Source organism: Panthera pardus, unplaced genomic scaffold (genome assembly GCF_024362965.1).
Source record: "Panthera pardus isolate Hobbes unplaced genomic scaffold, ASM2436296v1 HiC_scaffold_13, whole genome shotgun sequence".
NCBI classification, from domain to species: Eukaryota; Metazoa; Chordata; class Mammalia; order Carnivora; family Felidae; genus Panthera; species Panthera pardus.
In genome coordinates this window covers 166,120,908-166,143,411 of record NW_026526688.1, presented here as the reverse complement: position 1 = coordinate 166,143,411, position 22,504 = coordinate 166,120,908, and the positions used below count along the sequence as shown (strand labels likewise).

General features: G+C 36.3%; 1 protein-coding gene across 4 annotated transcripts in view; it reads right to left on the bottom strand.

The window, feature by feature from the left end:
* The window catches only part of GABRA2 (gamma-aminobutyric acid type A receptor subunit alpha2), a 121,579-nt gene that overhangs the window by 30,888 nt on the left and 68,187 nt on the right, over window positions 1-22,504 (bottom strand). For all 4 annotated transcript variants that reach the window (XM_019412938.2, XM_019412946.2, XM_019412925.2 and 1 more), the window contains 4 exons: window positions 21,188-21,408; window positions 18,482-18,564; window positions 13,820-13,963; window positions 12,140-12,292 (listed from right to left, as the gene is read on the bottom strand). In XM_019412938.2, coding sequence (XP_019268483.1) covers window positions 12,140-12,292; window positions 13,820-13,963; window positions 18,482-18,564; window positions 21,188-21,408 — 601 coding nt within the window. The remainder of the gene's footprint in view (window positions 1-12,139; window positions 12,293-13,819; window positions 13,964-18,481; window positions 18,565-21,187; window positions 21,409-22,504) is intronic.

Here is a 22,504-nt window from a genome sequence, read left to right as displayed (position 1 = left end):
CAGAGACTGCATGTCCAAAGGGGTTGTTGCTACTCAGTTCCTGTTCAGTGTTGCCATGCAAGAATATGAGTCCCTGTTTTACCAAATTTTCAGATTTTTTACAATCACCCTTTTTTAAACAATGGAAACGACTAGCATCTACACATATACATATGTTCCCATAATTATATATGCATATATTAACATAATAAAAGATATATTATATGTAATATCTATCTATTTACCATCTATCTACTATCTTTTCTATCCTATGTAACTCTATGGTATTCAGCAGCCGGTTCAGATAAAGTGAAAGAAATGGTCTTGTATATGAATATGGGAAGTAGTTGAAACTGCAGAACCGGAGATTATAAACTCTAGCTAAAGGAACTTGAATTCAAGAAACACACACACACACACACACACACACACACACACACACACACCCCACTTGGATTCACAGAACATTCTACAGTATCCTTGGTTCTCAGGAAATAATCAAAGTTGCTCTTTGTTAAATATATAAAGCAATAAAAGTATCCGTTTACTTTAAGACTTAAGAAACCCTGTGCACATACTGTTTCATGGATCCTCTCAGCACCTCTGTGAGGTAGATGACACACATTTTACATCCATTTACAGTGGAGAAAATCGTGTTTAGAGAGGTTACACACTTGTTTAATCTAGAAGTGGAGACAGGACCTGACAGGAGACAGAAGCTAAGCTCTCTTTGCTCCTGGTGCAGTATTTTTTCAAACATGTAGTAAGCACTCAAGAGTATTAGCTGCTTTATAATTAAAGAAAAAGATCTATATTCATTATTTCAGATCACAATTCTCTATTTACTGAACACCAGATACCTCATAATTAAGGAATTTTCTGCCAGAAAGATGACTGGTCTCCCCAAAGTTTTAGTGGAATGTTCTTCTTATGTACCAATTTTATGACCACCTACAGTATGTAGCTCATATGTTCACATACCAGGTGCACAGAGCCCATTTTGTGTATAGCTTTTTAGAACTAAAGGAAGAAACAGGTTTTTCACTAACCAATTCCACTGTAAACAAGATGTTTCTAATATTAAATAACTTGCTGGACATGCTGCTGAGGGGAAAGGAATGCCCCAGAGTAGGACTAAATGTTGAGAGAATCAGACAATGATGAGGGAAACAGGATAAAGGGAAGGTAAGAATGGGGAAGGGAGGAAGAAGACTAGAGACAACATTGATAAAAGTATGAAGAAAGCAGGTATATTGATAACTCAAAATGAAAATCTAATAATTAGATATTTAACATTTGGCTTCATAACATATAGTGTATGTTGAGTAAAGAATTTTAACCTTACCCAAATAGGGTTTGGCCTTTGCCTTCAGCTTCTGGGAGGAAATCTGTAGGCCTTGGAATAACACACCTGAGAGGAGTGGCTTTGTTTGCCTGAGGGCTATGGGCCAGTCAGCCAGTAACAACTGGATTTAAGGTGGCAGGTTGTTTATGTTTTTTTAATGTTCACTTATTTACTTGGGGAGAGAGAGAGAGAGAGAGAGAGAGAGAGAGAGAGAGAGAGAATCCAAAGCAGGCTCCATGCTATCAGCACAGAGCCTGATATGGGGCTTGAACTCACGAACCGTGAGATCATGATCTGAGCCAAAATCAAGAGTCAGATGTTTAAACAAATGAGCCACCCAGGCGCCCCAGGGTGGCATTTTGTTGTTGTTTGTTAGTTTGTTTGTTTGTTTTTACTATGCCACATTAGCTGGTCCTTCTAGGCAATGGAAACTGAGATCAGCCACAAGACCAGTCAACCATACCTATGTGACAGAGCCCCAACAAAGACTCTGGACATTCAAGTGTAGGTGAGCCTTCATGGTGGGCAACGTTCTGTATGTATGGTCACATATCAATGCCAGGAAAGCAATGCTGCCCATGGCTCCATGTGGAAAGGACAAAGCTCTGCATCTGAACTTTGCTCAGACTCTATGCGTTTCTTCCCGCGGCTGATTTTAGTCTGTACCTTTTCCCTGTAATAAACCATAACCGTGAGTATAACAGCATTTAGTGTATTTTATAAGTTCTAGCAGGTTATCAAACCTGAGGCTAGTCTTGGGAACCCCTTGACCTTACAGTTAGTGTCAGAGTGATTGCAGCCCTCTGCACTGTGTTCCTTCTAAACATAATTAGCTGATCAATTGCAATGGATAATTTTTATTAATTGCTTTCCCAATAGCCATTCAATCTTCTTTTGGAAGTAGCCCTCTGACTTCAAAATTTAAAGAATTAAGAAACTACCTTTTAGTTTATATGATTTTAGTTTTGCCAGTCTACCTCTTTTTGAATTCACAAATGTATATGCTTGTCTGTCTACCTATCTCTACCATCTACCTATTTAAAATCAGTTTTCATTTGCTTATTGTCTTAATTCAACTTATTTCCTATCCATTTAGAAAGAAACAAAAATAACTGCACTCCTTAAATTTAAATTCCAGAGGGGGAGACAAATTACATAAAAAATATTTTTCTGTAACATACCAAAAGATGATATATGCAATGGAGAAAAAAAATAGAGTAGGCTGGAGGAACAGAAATAGGATTGGGAAGTTGTTTACAAAGTTCAGGTAGACTGTTAGGTGGTTCTCTTTGAGAAAAAGACAGTTTAGAAAAGCCCTAAGGAAATGGAAGGAATGAGCCATACAGGTATCTGCGGTGAGAGAGGTCTGGGCAGTAAGAAGAGACAAAGCTCATAAGTGAATGAGTGGCATGTTCATGGAATAAGGAGGAGGCCAGTCTGGATGTTAGGCTAAGCGTAAGAGATAGGAAGGGTAGCAGAAGTAGAGCTTGGAGGTGGAGCGAGTTCATACTGCACTAAGACTTACTGACTTCTGAAGGGCCTTTCATTTTTACTCTGACTATATTGGTGAGCCAGTGGGTTTAGAGAACAGGCGTGACATGATCTGACTTATGTTTTGAAAGTATCCCTATGGCTACCATGTTGGGAACAAAGTCCCACAAGAGTGGAAACAAGAAACGACAAAAAGTCTAGTGCAGTGTTATGGATTGAATGTTTGCATTCTTCCAAAATTTATATGTTGAAGCCTCAATGCTTAGTGTGGCTGTATTTAGGGATGGAGTCTCTAAGGAAGTAACTGATATTAATTGAGGTCATAAGGATGGGGTTCTGATTCAATAGGACTCAATAGGATTAATGTCCACCCTGTCTTTCCCTTGTCCCCCCTCAACCCCATGTGAAGGCCAGGTGAGGACATATGAGAAGGTAGCCATCTGTAAGCCAGAAAGAAAACTCTCACCAGAAGCCAACCCTGCTGGGCCTTGATGATGGATATTTAGCCTCCAGGATTGTGACAAAATAAATTTCTGTTGTTCAAGCCTCCCAGTCTGTGGCATTATGTTGTGGCATCCCAAGCAGACTAAGACATTCAGTGATCAAGGAGAGATATGATGGTGGTTCAGTCTAGGGTATAAGCAAGGTTATAGGTTTTAAGGAGAGGAGGAATGAAAGTTCAATTTTGTGCATAGTGAGTTTGAGATGTATACTGAAAATCCAAGGGGAGATGTAAGGAAGACAGTTGGAGGGAGGAGGTCTGGACAGAGATATAAATTTGGTAATTATCCCATCAAAATTGTAGCATACCATGATAAAGGATGAGATTACCCAAAGTAGAAAATATAGAGAAGAGAATGGCTAAATATTGATCCCTCGAGCCCTCTGATATCTAAGTGGTCTGGAAAAGAGTATGGAGCAAAGGAGACTCAGAAAGCATGAAAAGTAAGGGACAGCTCAAGACCATATGCCTATCTTGGAAACCAAATGAAGAAATTGTTTCCAACAAATATCTTCTCATTTAGTAGGAAGAAAGTACCCTTTCAAAGGCTGCTATTAGATCAAGTAAATTGATCTGAGAATTGGCCACTGGATTTAGCAATGATGAGGATTTCGACAGGAATAGTTTTGGTGAAACAGTAGAGACAAGCGTGAGTTGAGTGGGTCTGAGAGATCATGGGAGAAGAAAAATTGAAGATATTAAATAAACATAACTCTTCCAAGTAAAACTACTGAAAAGAAGAGAAATGAAATGAGGTGGCAGAGAGAGGGTTAGTAGAGTCATGGGAATTTGGTTTGAGGATGAGGTAAATAACATCTTATTTGTATTTCTGTTGAGATTATAAAGGATCACAGACACTGCTGATGTTAGAGAGAATGGGCAGGTATTGTTGGAATAATGTCCTTGAAGCAGCTGAGCAGGGATGAGTTATAGTGCACAGGTGAAAGGGTCAGCATTGTATAGAAACATAGTCAAGCAGAGTTTGTGAGTGTAGGCGCTTGAATAGATGAGGCTTTGGGATTCTAGGGAGGTTCTTTCCAGTTGCTTCAGTTTTCTCAGTGAAGCAGAAATCAAGGTCATCATCACAGAGCTAAGTGAGATATAAATGTGATACAAACAGCAGTGTGAGGATGTGTGAGAAATTACTTTTTCTAATAGGAGCCCACAGTTCTTCTTTCCTGTAGGAACTAGTCCTTCTCCATTTGCACAGTGGATCTAACAATACCCACTGGTTCAAAGGGTGGCTTGTAACCCAAGTCCCGCTAATAATTGTGTACCTGCCCACGATTATGCATTAGGACAAGAATGTGAACTGTGTGAAACCAATGAGACGCAGTTATGGAATTTTGAGATGGAATGCACATCTAAGATGTGTTTTTTGTCTACACTTACACAAGCTCATGGTTAATTACAAATGAAGTTAACTAAGGGGTATAAGCCAGCTTGACTTGTGTTTCACGTCACTGTAATTAAAAGAGCCTTGACTAAAATTGAATACACGCTAGCATATATGAAAGATTATGAAATTCCCTTCAGACAAACAAAACACTGATGATATGATGTCAAAGAAGCTGGATTCCTGCCCAGATCTGTCTTCCCCAGAGGTTTACGGAGTTCATAACTCTCGAAATATGCCACTTGGGAAGTGATTACTGCTACTAAAACTAAAGCAAGATCTGACCATCCTTTATGTATATCCTGACAAGAAGGAGAGAATTAAGTCATAGATAATAAATAGTAACAATAATGCAAATAATTGCATAGCACTTATTATGTGCCAGCATTGTTCTAAGTGTTCCATGTGTGTACAAATATGTGTATGTGTGTGTTTATTCCTTAAACTATGTCATGAGGGAGTTTTTAGAATCCTAATTTCACAGAGGGGTGAAACTAAGGTGCAAATAAATTAAAAAAATAATAAACTGGCCAGAAGTGACCTAAGTTGATAGTAACAGAACCAGATTTTGAACCAAGAAACCATGGTTCCAGAATATGTGCTCTTAATAATTTTATGGCCTTTATAGCAAACTACTATATTTTTCTTATGGTAGCAGAAACTACTAGCTACCAATCCAATATTTAGTCAGAGTATAATATTTGAACACTGAATTTATTCCACATGGCAATTTCTCAGATTCTCAGTTATGAGACCAAGTTGGGCTAATGATATATAAATAGAGATTATTGGGTGGGACTACTGGGAAACCTTATGAAGAGGTCTTTTGCCCTTTTTGCTTATTTCTTCCTGTTTCCTGGATATGAATGTGATGGCTGTAGCACCAACAGCCTTTTTGGCCCATGAAGCAAAACTCCATGCTAAGGATATCCACGAAGAAAGACAGAAAGAAACTGAGTCCCTGATGCCCATAGTATGGCCATACTAGCCTTGGACCATCTACTTGTAGACTTTTATATGGGAAAAAAAAGACCCTCATATATTCAGTCACTATATTTTGGATTCCCTGGTATATACAGTCAAACTGAATCATAGAAATCTGTAGAACTAAGAAGAAAAATGAGCAATCCAAATATATCTTGTTTGGAATTTTAATTATTTCCTAATTCATCATATAAGACAAGCAGCCAAGGCCCTTGTATATGCCATGAATGAAGCATGAAATATAAAGCATTTGACCTCCCTGTACTTTTTTACCCGACAAATTTACACCCTAACAGATGTTTGTTATTGGATTTTAGTTTTTAATAGAGAAAGCCCTCTTTTCCATGCTGAATATAATATTAAGACAAAAATACCAATATATATTTCTTATATATAATCTTATTCATATATTCATATGTTCATATATAAACTTTTATATAAACTTAGTCATATAGGCATAAACTTATCAATAAATCTGAAAAGTGATTTGAATTCAAATATAAAGGTAATAATTGACCAATCTGTTATGATTATTTCTCATTTATATAAAGTTCTGAAGGATGTTAAGCAACTGAAAGGACCAGGGCCACAATTTCACAAAATAAAGAAATGTATAGATATGTTTATACAAACACAAAATGAGGTTGGTATGTTGCAAATGTACTGTCTACTCACAGGAGCTTTGAAAGCACAAAGCCTGAGTTATAAGGTTAAAATCACCCAAGTGCTTTCTTATTCTATTGGCAATAGGGGGCAGTTACCTCATCAGGAAGGGAGCTGTGTTTGATTTTTATTAAGGTACATCCCCCAAAGATCTAGAACAGTGCTGATAAATAGATGCTCAGTAAGTATTTCGCTGGTGTTGAATGAATTGAGCATGAACACTCAGAGAAATATCAAAGAAGGCTTTTATCATCGCAAGATACACGGGCAGTTCCTTTGAAAAAAGATCTTTGAAAAATATCAAGCTGGCTCTACAGTCACAAAATAAATGCAATAGACAAAAACTGAACAGATAAAGCCCAATATAATGGAACAAAGTCTCTAATACCAAGGGATACATATTATACTTTCTTTTTTTTTAACATTTATTTATTATTGAAAGACAGAGACAGGCAGAGCATGAGCATGGCGGGGGGGGGGGGGGCGCGCAGAGAGAGGGGGAGACACAGAATCTGAAGTGGGCTCCAGGCTCTGAGCCATCAGCACAGAGCCCAACGCGGGACTCGAACTCGCCGCGAGATCATGACCTGAGCAGAAGTCAGATGCTTTACCGACTGAGCCACCCAGGCACCCCCCATATTGTAATTTCTATTCCTATGCCTACTATCTTGTTTGCTCTATTTTCTTTTTTGTTTTAATGTTTATTTATTTGGCGGGGGGAAGGGGGGCGTGGCAGAGAGGGAGACACAGATCCGACTCCAGACTCTGTTCTTATTCTATTCATAGCATGAAGCCAGATCTCAAAGGTTGAAAAATTTGACTTCTGTCTCTCAGGGCATATTAATTTCTTAACTGTGATAGTTTTTAACCTGAGTGGGTTATCCATCACAGAAGGCCTTACAAGCATGAGGAGGGCAGATGATTTAAAGATCTCTCACTAGCTTGTAAACCCGACTATGAATTCAGAGACAGAGATCTGAAGAGGTTAGAGTTTGGCTTAGGTATCTGCTCTGTATCAGTCAGATGATGATGTTCAGATACAGATAGAGGCAGAAAACAGGGAATGGTGGAATGAAGGTGGAGTAGGATGGCTACGCAGCTTTCAAGTTCCACTGAAGCAAGACATCAGATTTTTGTTCATCTTCTACTTGTGCACACGCACATAACACATACACTCACACAGGATTATATTTATTACAAAACTTTACACAGAATAATTTGTAGAGATAATACTAAAAATGTTCTTACCACCTAACGGTTTTAATTGATACGAACATCTGACTTTTGGATGGATCCCTACATCTTTAGTGTAAATAATTCACATAAAGTGTACACATTCAAATATAGCCTGGATTCTTTTTTTACAAATGTATTTTTTTTTTCAACGTTTTTTATTTATTTTTGGACAGAGAGAGACAGAGCATGAACGGGGGAGGGGCAGATAGAGAGGGAGACACAGAATCGGAAACAGGCTCCAGGCTCCGAGCCATCAGCCCAGAGCCTGACGCGGGGCTCGAACTCACGGACCGCGAGATCGTGACCTGGCTGAAGTCGGACGCTTAACCGACTGCGCCACCCAGGCGCCCCTGGATTCTTAATTTTATACATGTTAACTTTCACAACCAATCTTTAAAAGCTTTGGTACATTTGATATACGCCAACCTAGCAACCTTGACTCTAACACATTCCATTGATTCAAAGTTAAATATTTATTCATGTATATATCTCTCCTGTATATTTAATTAGAGTCCTGTTGGCCTCTTTTAATGTATACATCTATGTCATTTATACTATGAAATCTGTCTTTATTTGCCTCAATTTATTTTCTTCACAACCTCTATTAAACAAATACTTCATCATTCTATTTTATCTGACACATATTTACATATAAATTTAGATCCTTCTGGAATATTAACTCAGTAACAATTATGTAATTTTATCCTAAATGTTTTTTCTGTATTACTTGTGCTCTGAAAATCATGCACCTTTATTGTTTAAACTATCTGAATGGAAGTTTTCTCTTATTTTTTGCCACATCATTTTTTTTCTGCTTTTGACTCAAAAATTTGCAGTTTTTGAAATAGGTATCTGAGAAGATACTTCTGAGTCTAAATCCTTGGAAATCTTTAATGTGCTCATTCCTTGCTGTTTTTTTTTTTAATACGTGACTTTTAAAAATTATTTTACTAAGGTGAAATTCATATATATATATATATGTATATATACATATATACATGTATATATGTGTGTATATATATATAATTAATATATATATATAATAATATAAAATTAACCATTTTAAAGTATACAATTCAGCGGCATTTATGCATTCACAGTGTTCTGCAAACCACCACCTCTCTCTAGTTTCAAACCCTTTCATTACCCTAGAGGAACCACCTCTCTCTAGATTCAAACGCTTTCATTACCCTAGAGGAACATCCTGTTCCTATTAAGGAACAACCAACCCCCCATTTTCCCTGCTTCCATTTACTGGCAACCACTAAATGTCGTCCATCTCTATGGATTTGCCTATTTGGGTAATTCTTATGAAAGTAATCATACAAAGACGTTTTGTGGCCACCTTCTTTCACTTAGCATGTTTTTCTTTTTTTTTTTTAATTTTTTTTTAACGTTTTATTTATTTTTGAGACAGAGAGAGACAGAGCATGAACGGGGGAGGGGCAGAGAGAGAGGGAGACACAGAATCGGAAGCAGGCTCCAGGCTCCGAGCCATCAGCCCAGAGCCCGACGCGGGGCTCGAACTCACAGACCGCGAGATCGGGACCTGAGCTGAAGTCGGACGCTTAACCGACTGAGCCACCCAGGCGCCCCACTTAGCATGTTTTTCAAGTTCACCCATGTGGTAGCATGCTATCAGTATTTAGTCACTTTTATCGGTGAATAATGTCCCATTGTAAGTGTAAAGCACATTTTGGCTATCCATTCACCTGCTGAAGGAAATCTGTGTTGTTTCTACCTTTTGATTATTACAAACGATGCTGCTATAAACATTTGCATACAAGTTTCCATGGGAACATATGTTTTTGCTAATCTTAGGTATATACCTCAAGGTGGAACCATAGGTCATATGGGAAAAAAATTCTATATTGAACTTTTTAAGGAAGTGCCAAACTACTGCCCACTGAGGTTACATCATTTTACATTCCCACCAGCAATACATAAGGGTTTCTATTTCTCCACAACATCACCAACACTTATTTCTTGTGGTTTTGTTTTCTTTTGTTTTGATAGTATTATTATTATTACCATCCCAATGTGTGTGAAATGTATTTTATTGTGGTTTTGATTTGTATTTCTTTAATGTCCAATGTTGTTTCACAGCATTTCATGTTCTTGTTTGCCATTTGTATACTTTCTTTATAAAAAAAAGCCTATTCAAGTTCTTTGTCCATTTTTTAAGTCTGGTTTTAGGGGTTGTTTTTGTTTTTTGTTTGTTTTTTTTTGGAGTCCTAGAGTTCTTTATTAATTCAGGATATTAAATCCTTATCAGATATACAATTTGAAAGTATTTTCTCCCACATGTAAGTTGTCTTTTCACATTCTTGATAATGTTCCTTGAGGCACAAAAGTTTTCAAACTTCACGAATCCAATTTATTTACTTTTTCTTTGTCACTCATGCCTTTGGTGTCAAATCTAAGAATCCATTGCTAGGCTATGGTAAAGATTTATCATATGCTTTCTTTCAATAGCTTTATGGTTTTAGATTTTATGTTAAAGTTTTATATCCATTTGAGTTCACTGCTGTATCTGGAGTGAGGTAGGAGTCCAGCTTCATTTCTTTGTATGTGGTGGTCTTCTAGCTGCAGGTACACTTGCCAAAAGTCCCTAGAGTGGTGTTAATACACTCAATTCACCGTGAATGTTTGTTTCTCTCTTGATTTTATTCTATTGATCTATATGCCTATCCTTATGCCACTACCACACTGTTTTGATTAATGTAGCTTTCTTTGTACTGTTTTGAAACTGGGAAATGTGTAGTAGCCAACTTTGTTTTTCTTTTTCCATATTATTTTGATTATTTGGAGCCTCTTATAATTCCCTATGAATTTGAGGATTGCCTTTTGCCATTTCTGTAAAAGAAGGCCATTGGACTTTTGACAGGTATTGAACTGAATCTATAGACCACTTTGGGGATTATTCCCATTTTAACAGTACTGTCTTCTAATCCATGATCATGTCTTTCCATGTACATGTCTAATCCATGTACATGTCTTTCCATTTAATTAGGTATTCTTTAATTTCTCTCAGCAAAGTTTTTTTAGTTTTTCAGTGGACAAGTCCTTCACCTACTTGGTTAAATTTATCCCTAGGTATTTTATTCTTTTTCAATGCATTGTAAATAGAATCATTGTCTTAATTTCCTTTTGAATGATTAATTGCTGGTGTTGAAAATCAAACCAATTTTTGTGCATTGATAATAAGAATAGCTAATATCATATAGCATGTATTAAATGTCATTGTTCTAAACATTTTGCATGCCTTCAAAATACTAAAATGAGTTGCTGTAGCCTGTTAAGATAGAGATACCTTGTGCTAGCCTGGGTTACAAGGCTCTTGTCATCTAGGCCTCAAACAATACTTCTATGTGTATGTATCTACACTAACACTGAAGAAGTTCACGGCAACTGAACACACTATGTGCTTCCATCCCTTGATGATATGGCACAGACTCCCTTTCTGGTAGGATTCCTGCCTAATTCCATCTGTCTGGGAAACTCCCATCATCCTTCAAGACTTAGCTCAAGTGTTAACTAAACTACTTAACCAGTTCTTTTAGAGAGGGTCCTTGCTGCTTTCTTGTAATAACTTTTATATACCTCTTTTATAATGCCTTAATCTTGTATCACCATTATCTCTTCTGCTTATTCTGTTGCCCTCCGCTATTACTGAACTAGTTGAATGCAGGGACTATATTTTATATGTATTTGAGCTCTAAGGCCTGGTACAATATCCAACAGAGTGTATCCTCAATAAAACGTTAAATGAACGAGGGGAACAAGCACACAAAGGTAATCTACTTTGCGCAAGATGTGTTCAGCCTACTTCGATTCATCCAAAAAGCAGTAATTCCCCTGCATCGTTAAAATCAAGAAAATTACTTTATTAAACACACTAGTTGTAGTGAATGAGGGGTCTCTTTCTCTTTCTCTTCTTCCCTTTCTCTGTCTAACCTGAAATACAAAAATCATCTTTGTCCATCTAAAAAGAGAACAAAGCAGAAATAAACATAGAAAACCCAGAAATACAGTACTGTTATACTCCAAGTCAAAGCCTCTAAGAATATTCTCTTTATGCTAACATGGAAACAAATGATGAAAAGCAAAATGAAAAGAAGAGCAAACAGAGACAAAAGGAAGCAAACAATAAGAGACTCTTAAATACTGAGAACAAACTGAGGGTTGATGGGGGGTGGGGGAGAGGGGAAAGTAGGTGATGGGCCTTGAGGAGGGCACCTGTTGGGATGAGCACTGGGTGTTGTATGGAAACCAATTTGACAATAAAAGAAGAGCAAAACAGAAAGAAGACTGAATATATTTCCATAAAATCTGAGTAGTGTTTATATCTCTTATTAACAGGGTGGCACTGACTCTGTATTTAACTCTCTGAGCCTCAGCTTCCTCACCTCTAAAAGGAGCGGATATGCCCAGCCCCACACACCACAAATTACTGGTGTGAGTATCAAGAGAGATAATGCCTTTGAAAGTTTGCTACAAAACATAATGTGCTGTACAAGAAAGTGTGTAGTTATTCACTCACCGAACACAGTTCTTGCAGGAACAGATTCTCTGTTAAGCCAGAATGACACTTGGGAGAGAATGACAGTCATGATGCAAGGCAGATAAGTCTGAATCACAAAATACCCAATTTTTCTTTTCAAGTGGAAATGAGCTGTCATTACGGTATATTCACCTAGAAGAAAAATTTAAGAAGCTTAAGGAACTGTAATAGTCAATAGTTTGAACATTTTGGAAATGGAACGGATTTGAGAAAGAACAGTCCCTGATTTAAAAAAAAAAAAAAAAAGAATTTATCACATATACGCCATGAAAAGTATAAACCTTTAAATGCCTCTTTAGCATAGCAAGGATTTTTAAAAGTGAATTTTAATATTACCAAGAAACTTGCACTACATGCCTGAGGTACGGCATTTCTCTTTCTCTCCAGGTCATGCTTGTTGACCAAGAGGATACAGGATGCACAAATGCTCTCTGATCATGAATTATCTTACTTGCTCAGGTCTCTTATCCCCACTGATACCAACTCCCAGTCTTTGCTCTGATTGTTCTAACTCTCCGGCTTTTTAAAGTGCCAGTCTCTGGTCACATCTCCAAAACTGACCCGGTCTTTTGGCCCAAATTTTCCACTTTTGACCCTGTCACCCATTCTGATTGTCTCAATGTTGTATGTGTACTCTAATTCACTACCATTATTTCTATCCAGTCCTGAGAGCTACCTTCCTTCCTGGTCTCTGAGGTTACACCTGACAGATATACAATCATTAGTTCAACGTGACTGCTTTTTCTTAGATGAGTGTGGCCCTTAGAAAAGGCATCAGCTTGGGGCACCTGAGTGGCTCAGTCGGTTAAGTGTCTGACTTCGGCTCAAGCCATGATCTCATGGTTTGTGAGTTCAAGCCCCGCATCAGGCTCTGTGCTGACAGCTCAGAGCCTGGAGACTGCTTCAGATTCCGTGTCTCCCTCTCTCTCTAACCCTACTCTGCTCACGCTCTGTCTCTCTCTCAAAACTGAATAAACGGTAAAAAAAAATTTTTTTTAAAGAAAGAAAAGGCATCAGCTTTCCCATGCAGGCCAGTAGTAATTATCCAGAAATCGAGAGTTGAATAGTCATAAATTATCCAAAATAGGACGAAAATAATTAGAAAACTGGGGAAATTGTAACACTGTTTGAGGGTAAAATTGTCTTGTCTGAAAAGACATGCACTTTTTGAATTGGCAGTATATTTTAGACCACTGTTTCTAAACTTTGTGCACACCTCCTTGGAATCTCCTTGGAATCTTGTTAAAATGCAGATCCAGACTTAGTAGGAAGTCAGGTCTGAGACTGTAAATATCTAACAAGCTTCTACAATCTGTGCTGCTAGTTCTTGAGCCCAGGAGCAAAAGTTGTTAAGCAAACTAACGTATTTCCAATGACTTCAACCCATCAATTTTATTATAAACGTGCTTTTTTGCAGGGGGCACCTGGGTGGCTCAGTTGGTTAAGCGTCCAACTTCGGCTCAGGTCATGATCTCACAATTTGTGAGTTCCAGCCCTGTGTCGGGCTCTGTGCTGACAGCTCAGAGCCTGGAGCCTGCTTTGGATTCTGTGTCTCCCTCTCTCTCTGCCCCTCCCCCACTCATGCTCTGTCTCTCTGTCTCAAAAATAAATAAACATCAAAAAAAAAAAGTTGCTCCTTTTTAGGCTCATTTTACTAACCTGTACTGGATTTAATTGTCTCCTTCCCAATTGATTGGCCCAGCAGATCATATTGATTTAGCCTGGAACCATCAGGAGCAACTTGCACTGAATCAGATGCATTGTAAGTCCAAATATAAGTGACCTCTGAAGTGGTATATGCATCTGTAGAAAAAAAAAAATTAAGCACTTTAGTTAAGAACCATCAACAAAGTGCAACATCAAAACTTATATATTACATAGAAACACTATTTATTATAAAACTTGATATTTATAGATAATATTTTATAGAGTAAAAAAAAGCCTTTGAAATTTACAACTTTCAATATGAAGAATGTTGAAGCAGATCAAGAGAGAAAATCATGACCGCAGAGTATTTTCATTGCAATCACTTTGAGAAGTGAACAGCAAATATCTCTTCAGAGCTTACAAAAATCACTGAGCCCTGAGATGGTTAAAATATCTTCCATAATTCCAAGGTAGTAGATGAAGACATTGTAATAAATAGCTTTTAAGTACCCAAAGTCCATTTAAATGGCTCGCTTCGAAATAGCAATAGCAATCTCTTACAAAATAACATTTATAATTCAAAATGATAGCACTCTCTGGGCATAAAGGTAACTTATTACCATATGAGAATACTGATGAATTGCATTGTATTTAGTTTAAGGACTGTTTTTGTAGTTAGTTTTGTAAGTTTTTCTTCAAAACCTTTCCCTGGTTAAGAACTAAATGACTTGGCTCTCATGATTCAATGCATTTCATTAGAAGAATGAGAACTAGTTATTGCAGAACATGTAAAATAAATCAGAATGCCATAATCTCATCAAGATATATGTACTCCTTAAAAGATGTTCATTTTAAAATCAATGCACATAGATCTCACTGGACTATACTTTCATAGCATCCCAGTTAATTTATGGACTGGCAATAGACAAAACATATACAGACCCGGTATAACCTTCTGATTTATTTGGCCAAAGATACAGAACTTAGCAGAAGTTAGATGATTCTAGTGCTGGAGGGCAGGCAGGATATCTTGTCTTAGCCTTTCTCTGGCCCCAGCATTTCCCCTGTAGCTGTTATGACCTCTCCATGAAGATAGTCTCTCCAGCAGTTGAATTAACAGATAATTCTTGTTATACTACTGACCTGTTGAAGAACTTCTATGTACTTTTGCTCATGGGAATGTTTTAGAAGCATTAGTTACTCCTGGTTCTTGAGCAAACCTCAGCATTAGAGTTACTTGTCAATTGGAAGAGAGAAAGGATTAGCTGTCTCCAGCAATATCCCTGCCCCTAGCTCTCTGGGATTCCGGAAAATTCATTTACATGCCATCGACAAGTTTTCTAGTTTGATAACATTGTTCTGGGATGACCCTGCTACCTACTTTGATCCAAGGTCTGAGATCACAAATAAATTCACACTTAAGCATCAGTAACAATAAAGTGAATGTTTATGAGTTTGCATCTTATTTTCTGTGTGGTCTTTAATAGCATACTACAATGTTGCCTGGTTTCTGAGTGTTACTACTAAATGTTAGTATCAGTGAAATACTCTTTTCACTGTTTCCATATTCACCTATATCCATAATTACATTATATTCTGTGAACCAATATTTGAAATAGGATTCTAAATATAGATATAGATATAGATATAGATATAGATATAGATATATAGACATATATCTGTATATCTTTGTATGTGTGTGTATACACATTTAATAGCACTTATATTCCTATAGTTGGCATATGAATTCTAGTTACTCTAAAGTCTAAGTCTGTATTAATTTCAATTAGTTAATCACTGATGATTCTGCTATTATGATTAAATAAGTAACATTGGTAATGTGGATAACTAGCAATCCATTTGCAGATCATCAAGTGGCTTGTTTTGTTTTCCCCATGAATATACATCAATAGTTGTGAATGTTAATAAATTATGAAGTTTTCTTACGTGTAATCATTCTACTTTTGAATTGTGATGTTTAACATTTAAACATCAATAAGAGAAAATAACACCCTACAAGTGCAGTGACACTTTTGAGGAACTAGTGAGACACTGAAGGGCAGGGACTCCATCTTGCTCATGTCTACACTGCTTGCACCTGGCACAGAGGCTGTCACCCAGAAAAAGTTCTTGGTTCATTCTTGCTAGATTGATCAATAAACTCGTAATATTTTCTTATGCTATTTAATTTTACAGAAGATGGAAATCTGCATAGGAGCCCAAGAATCTGTTAAAGAAAGTGACTGATACTTCCCATGTGTTTCATGAAAAAGCAATGATAGCATTTCATTAGTCAGACAGGAATATGGTTTTTAGAGACTGGTGAGAGAACACAAAGCAGAAAGTTATGAAAGACCAGAAAGGCATTCCTGGCCCACAAACACACATATAAACCAGGAGACCATTGCAGTGTTTATCAGTAAAGTGTAAAAAAGGAGAGAAAGATAGCTTGTTTTACATATTTTACTACAAACTCTATCTCTAAATTGGATTTTCATTAAATAATTACATTTAATTCTGGTAACTAGCCCATTTTTGAGTCCTAATCTGCATTAAACATCAAATGCACATTGACTTGATTCTGAATATTTGATAACCAGAAAAAAATCCCCAAATTATTTTTAATTATTAACTTTTATCCCAGAAGATGATTTACAATCTCCTTTGGACTAATGGACAGAATATATCCAGACTCCCATTCAGGAACTTTTAAATAGCAAGAAAATGTATAAAGAGGTAAGGCAACAGAAATAAGGGAAAACAAAAATGAATTCAAAATTGTACATTTATACAAAAGATGCTTCTTTAATTTGAGGACAATGATAAGTTTCCATAAATTCTATCACTTTAGGGGAGACAAGGGGGCTTGTAAGCAAGAGAGGAATAAATAAATGGCTGTTTCTGCCAAAATCTGTTGTGCCAACATTTTAAGGTTTGGGTTGGTTTGTTATACCATGCTTAATGTCCATACTTTTAACACTTATGGATCAGGCACCTACTATCGTCAAGGATCAGTAAAAGAATATACAAATTGTTCATTCAAAGTGTCAGAAAACAAACATGAAGAAAATGAAATCCAAAAGCAATTACTTAGAGAATGCCTAACAATAAACTTTGCGTGTTGTCAGTATCACTTTGAGATGGAGAACGCCATGTTCTCAAGCATGCAATATTTCACTACTCTGTGGACACACTACAGGGGATTTTTAAATTTCATTTAACATATTTTTAAGCGTATTTATTGCATATTCAAAATGGAGACATCAAATCATTTATATTTGGTGCCTTAATGGTACTGACTTGCCCAGTGAAAAATTCCTTCCCTTCTTGAGCCGTTGCTGCATTTTGAATAAATCCTTTCCTTGGTATCAAGCCTTTTCAATTTTCTCTTTAATGCCATTTATGTAATGCAAATGAGGTTTTCTCTGCTGCATCTGCTGTAGTTTTTTCAGCATCATGTTTATGTTGTATAACATGATTGACTACCTTAAATAATTTTGGAAAAAATGCCAGTATTGAAGTGATGGTTTCCATGACAATAAAAGAAGGCTTTGTACTTAAAGAAGAGAGTCTCAAAGAAAATTGAGAGCTGACACCTTTTGTCAGAATGAACAGAACAAACGAGATTGAACTTCTCAATCCACAAGACTGTGGTCATCAAAATAATTAGAGGAGTTTGCATTCATATTGGCTATCTTTCTTCCCTTTTCTTTCACTTGATACAGTCTGTAGGGTAAAGGCACTTATTCAATCATGCATCTTTTTAACCAGGTGAGAGCACTTCATTTCTATTCAAGGGAATGAAAAATCAAAAGGTGCCCTGAATGGACAAAGATGGGGATACCTGAAAGAGCAAGGTAGGTTTCTGAAAAGCTTAGGTAATGGGACAGGCTAACACAAGAGAGAAGCTGTGACAGTCCTCTCCATGAATTTATCCCAAACCTGCCCTAAATGCTTTGTGGGCCTTGGGAGATGATTTGACCTTCCCTCTTTTCAATTATTCCAGCAGAGTGGATGCTTCTGCTTGACATACAAGATATAACCTCAGTGACCCAGAGAATAGCCAAATACACAGAGCCTTTTCTGAAATATTTCATGTACACAGAAGGTGCCTGCATGCAGCAATCCAACTGCATCATCCCCTTCAAATTTATTTTAGGAAATTAAAAAAAAATCACTTCCATTTAGTTGAAAAGTAGGAAGATAACTGCACAGATCCAGCTTCTGTGCCTGCCATTTGCAACACGCTGATTATTGCTTTAATAAACAACAGAATCTAACCCTTACCATTCATTCCTAGTTATCAAAAAAAAATTATTTTTGCATGTTTAGTGTGCTGGAACTTGGAAAAGAAGGTAAATGATATGGTCTGGACCTTGACAAGGAGCTACTAGACTACCTTTTCCCATGTATAAAAACACATGATGTTCTTTATCAGCAGTAAAACAAGGGATAATTTAAACACCATGATTAAAATATAATGACATTTGAGAGTACAATAGGGCTAGCAAATTAGTTCCTTGAGGGAAATCAGCAAGTCTTTTACTTCTATATCCTTTTGGGTAAATATTAAGCATTTCACAATACTAGAAGAAAAACTCTATAGTTGAGCATTGCAGCAAGCTCTCCTTGATTATATAGACCCAAAATATGTACCTCCATCCCCATACTTACAGCTGCCAAATTTCAGAGGACACGAATGAGCATCCATAGGGAAATCCTCCAAGTGCATTGGACATTCAGCTTGAACTGTAAGCCTAAAAGCGAAAATTTCACTCTTTGTTTAAGTAAATTGGCAAGTGACGACAAATCACTCCCTACTGTTGGGAACAGCATCAGTGATGAGGTGGGATCTTCATTAGAGCATTGTATTAGGCTAATTCACGTTGAAATGTTTTTGTTCTTTCACTTTTAGGTGATCCTTCAGAAGACATTAGCATATACAAAATCTGAGCTCAAATAACAATATTTATTTACAAATATTCTTAACCAATTTGTACTCTGTGATTTGTTAAGAAGAAGATATATATATGTATATACATATATATGTATATATATATACATACATATATATATATATATATATATACATATATATATTTGAAGGGCTATTTGCACAATAACATTCACTATTAACATTTGAAATCCTAGAGAAAAAAAAGAAAAGAATCTGTATTATAAAAAGAACACGACTTTCACCCATCAGCTCCTCAGCAACCACAGAGCAAAACTGATACAAGAATTCAATATCGGCTCACAGGAGCTCCCTTCAAAAATATGTAAAATGAGTATCACATACTACATTTAGGTACATGAATTTAAATGTAGAAGTAGAAAGAGATACATATATAACTGTGCCTCCTAGAAATATCTTGTTGAAATTAGACTATTTGCTAAATTATGGACACATATTGTTAAATATTTTTTTTCTGCATCTACATGATCACATTAAAGAGTAATCACGGCAAACTTGCTATAAAGAAAACTATCAATTATTCCATGTCTCACATAGGTAAAGTGTATAGAAAAGGTATTAAATTGAACTTATAGAAGACTCTTATCACAATAAAAAAATGTGGCCAACAACTTATAGTTTATATACTTCTAAGAGAGTATTTAAGTAGAACTCCATGCAATATTTTCCAAAACTGTGTGTTCTCTGCCAATTATTTGTTTAAAGCCAAAATTTCCAGTCATTGGATTAATCCACAGGAATGATCAAAGTGTACGTTCAACAGGGGTAATGCATCTGTATTGCAGGATTCAGAGAGAGAGGCAGAGAATAGCTAGCATCTCTGTGTTAGGCAATGGTCATTTAGTGAGTCCTTAAGAGTTTCTTCTTTAAAGATGAGGACTCTATGATTGCCCCTTCTTAAATAATTTACACAACTGAAATCCACCACTTAACATTTCATATGAAATAATATTACATCAAATGTCTCAAATATATGAATAATCTATATTTATTTAGTTAAGTTTATTTATTTTGAGAAAGAGTGCAAGTTGGGGAGGGGCAAAGAGAGAGGGAGAAAGAATCCTAAGCAGGCTCTGCACGGTCAACACAGAGCCTGACACGGGGCTCGAACTCACGAATTATGAGATCGTGACCTGAGCCAAAATCAAGAGTCAGATGCTTGACCGACTGAGCCACCCAGGCACCCATGACTAATCTGTATTTAATGCTGATAGTTACCAATGCTTCAAAGCCTTTATTAAACATTTACATTTTAGATTATACACCACTTAATTAGATTTGTGATTGTTTTTCTATATAAGTAACTTATTTTAAAAGATTAATTCATGAGAAGAGTTTAATGGAATACTTGCTAAAGTCAACAGCTATATATTTCTTTATATGATTTTTGAAAGGTTGAATCACATAAAATTGATACTACACGATATTATTTGATTTACAAGATGGCAATTCAGATTACTTAATGTATGTGCTTATGGTACCTGTAAGCCTTATTGAATAAAAACTACCTCTTTAAAAAATATTTTTTTCTTTAGAGTAACTTCTATAAGGAGGACCAAAATATTAAGTAAAAGTTTGCTTAAAAAAATCACTTAAAATTTTGATGGCATATCTGATGAAATATCAAAAATAAAATTACAGGTTGGTATAAAGGAAATTTTAAATCACGATATTTAAATTCCACTTAATTAAAATGTAGTGTCAAAAAGAAATAGCCAAAAATAATCAATTCGTCTTCTTCATTTTTATTTTTATAATTAATTAATTAATTTATTTATTTATTTTGGTGCATGCTGCGGAGGCGCAGGAGAGGGAGAAAGAAAGTCTCAAGCAGGCTCAATGTCTAGTGAGGAGCCTGACCCAGGGCTCGATCTCATAACCATGAGATCGTGACCTGAGCTGAAACAGTCTGACACTTAACTGACTGAGGCACCCAGACACCCCAAAAATAATCAATTCTTAATAATTAAGGTAATGTTTAAGCTTTAACACTAAGATGAGAATCAATCGCATAAATACTATTTTACCTTATTTTAATATCCAGGGATTTACAAAGCATACTATAAGTACTTCCATAATCTGTTATAAAAATGTTCAACTTGTGCTAATACTTGATGACTAGGTTGGTTGGTTGTTAATACATAGATTTCTTAGTATTTAAATTTTTTTTTGATGCTTATTTATTTTTGAGAGAGAGAGAGAGAGAGCATGAGTTGGGGAGGAACCGAGAGAGAAGGAGACACAGAATCCGAAGCAGGCTCCAGGCTCTGAGCTGCGAGCACAGAGCCTGATGCGGGGTTTGAACCCACCAACTGCGAGATCATGACCTGAGCTGAAGTCAGAGGCTCAACCGACTGAGCCACCCAGGCACCCCTAAATGCAACATATCAAACTTAAAAACATACCTCATTGTGTACAGCAGAGTTCCATCATCCTGGATTCGAAGAAGCTTATTTGGCATTGTCATATTATGAGCTACTGATTTTTTCCCATTATGAAAGAAGGTATCAGGAGTCCAGATTTTGCTAGCCATTAAATTGTTGAGTCGAAGAATGTTCATTGGGCCTTTAAATTTTAACCGTTCATCTTTCCATTTTTGTCGAAAGAAAACATCAATTGTATATTCCTGAAATATAAAGTATAATTCTTTTGAAAATAATAAATGCTTCAGATACAAGGACACTATAAAATTCCACCAAAAATAATATCAATAGTTTATAAAGAGGGAACACTATACTGACAGAAGTTTTGAAAGGTTATTTCTTTATCAATAAATGTTGACACTTCACAATGGGATAAGTATTGTGTTTATACAATTAGCTACATATTACTATTAAAAGAAAAGAATAAATCTATCTGGCTTCTTTAAACTGAACAAGGTTTTAAACGGTGTTACTGCATCCTATAGTTTCCAAGTATAGGAAAGGGGGCATGTTTGGCCAGGGTCTGGGTGATTATTCTAAGTATTTATCTCAAGGAAAAGCAGGTGGCCTTCTTAGTAGCTCCCCCGCCCCCCAAAAAAAGAAGGAAAAAAGAAACAACTATTAAACACACTGTCAAATCTGTATGAGTCATCATCTGCTGTTGCCAAAGGAACTATAAAATATCATATTTCTTTTTTAATCTTAAAAAATGGTGAGATACAGTATTGCTAGCAAGAAGTATTAGGGGATGATTATTTCAACAGAATTTATTTTATAAAATTAGTCATAAAAAACATACATGACAAGTTATTGGAATACTTAAAATACAAATATTTGGAGATAAACTCCCTCAGGTTAAAACGTACTTTTAAATATTCATACAGACCAGCTAGTGATCAATTCCTATATTATGATTCTCTAACACTTTAAGTTAGCTTAATCAATCTCTTTCTTACCCTCTCTCTTTCTCATTCCTCCACTCCCTGACTTCCTCTCTCTCTCTCTCTCTGTACAAGAGGCACAATTCACAATTGTGATTAATACTGACAATCTTTAGATATTAAAACTTTTGTCAATATATGTTTGTGCAAACTCACATGATAGATCACCAAAGTGTTCAATTACACAGCCGAGACTGGAAAATCAGAAACTGTCTTTTGAGCCCAAAGCCACAGTCATCACATTTGAAATTAACACCTTAGCAATTGGCAGTTTCACAAACTACAATTATGCGTGTAAAAAAGGATAGATGAAAAAGGCCATCTACTTATGAAAATATCAAATCATTTGTACAAACCT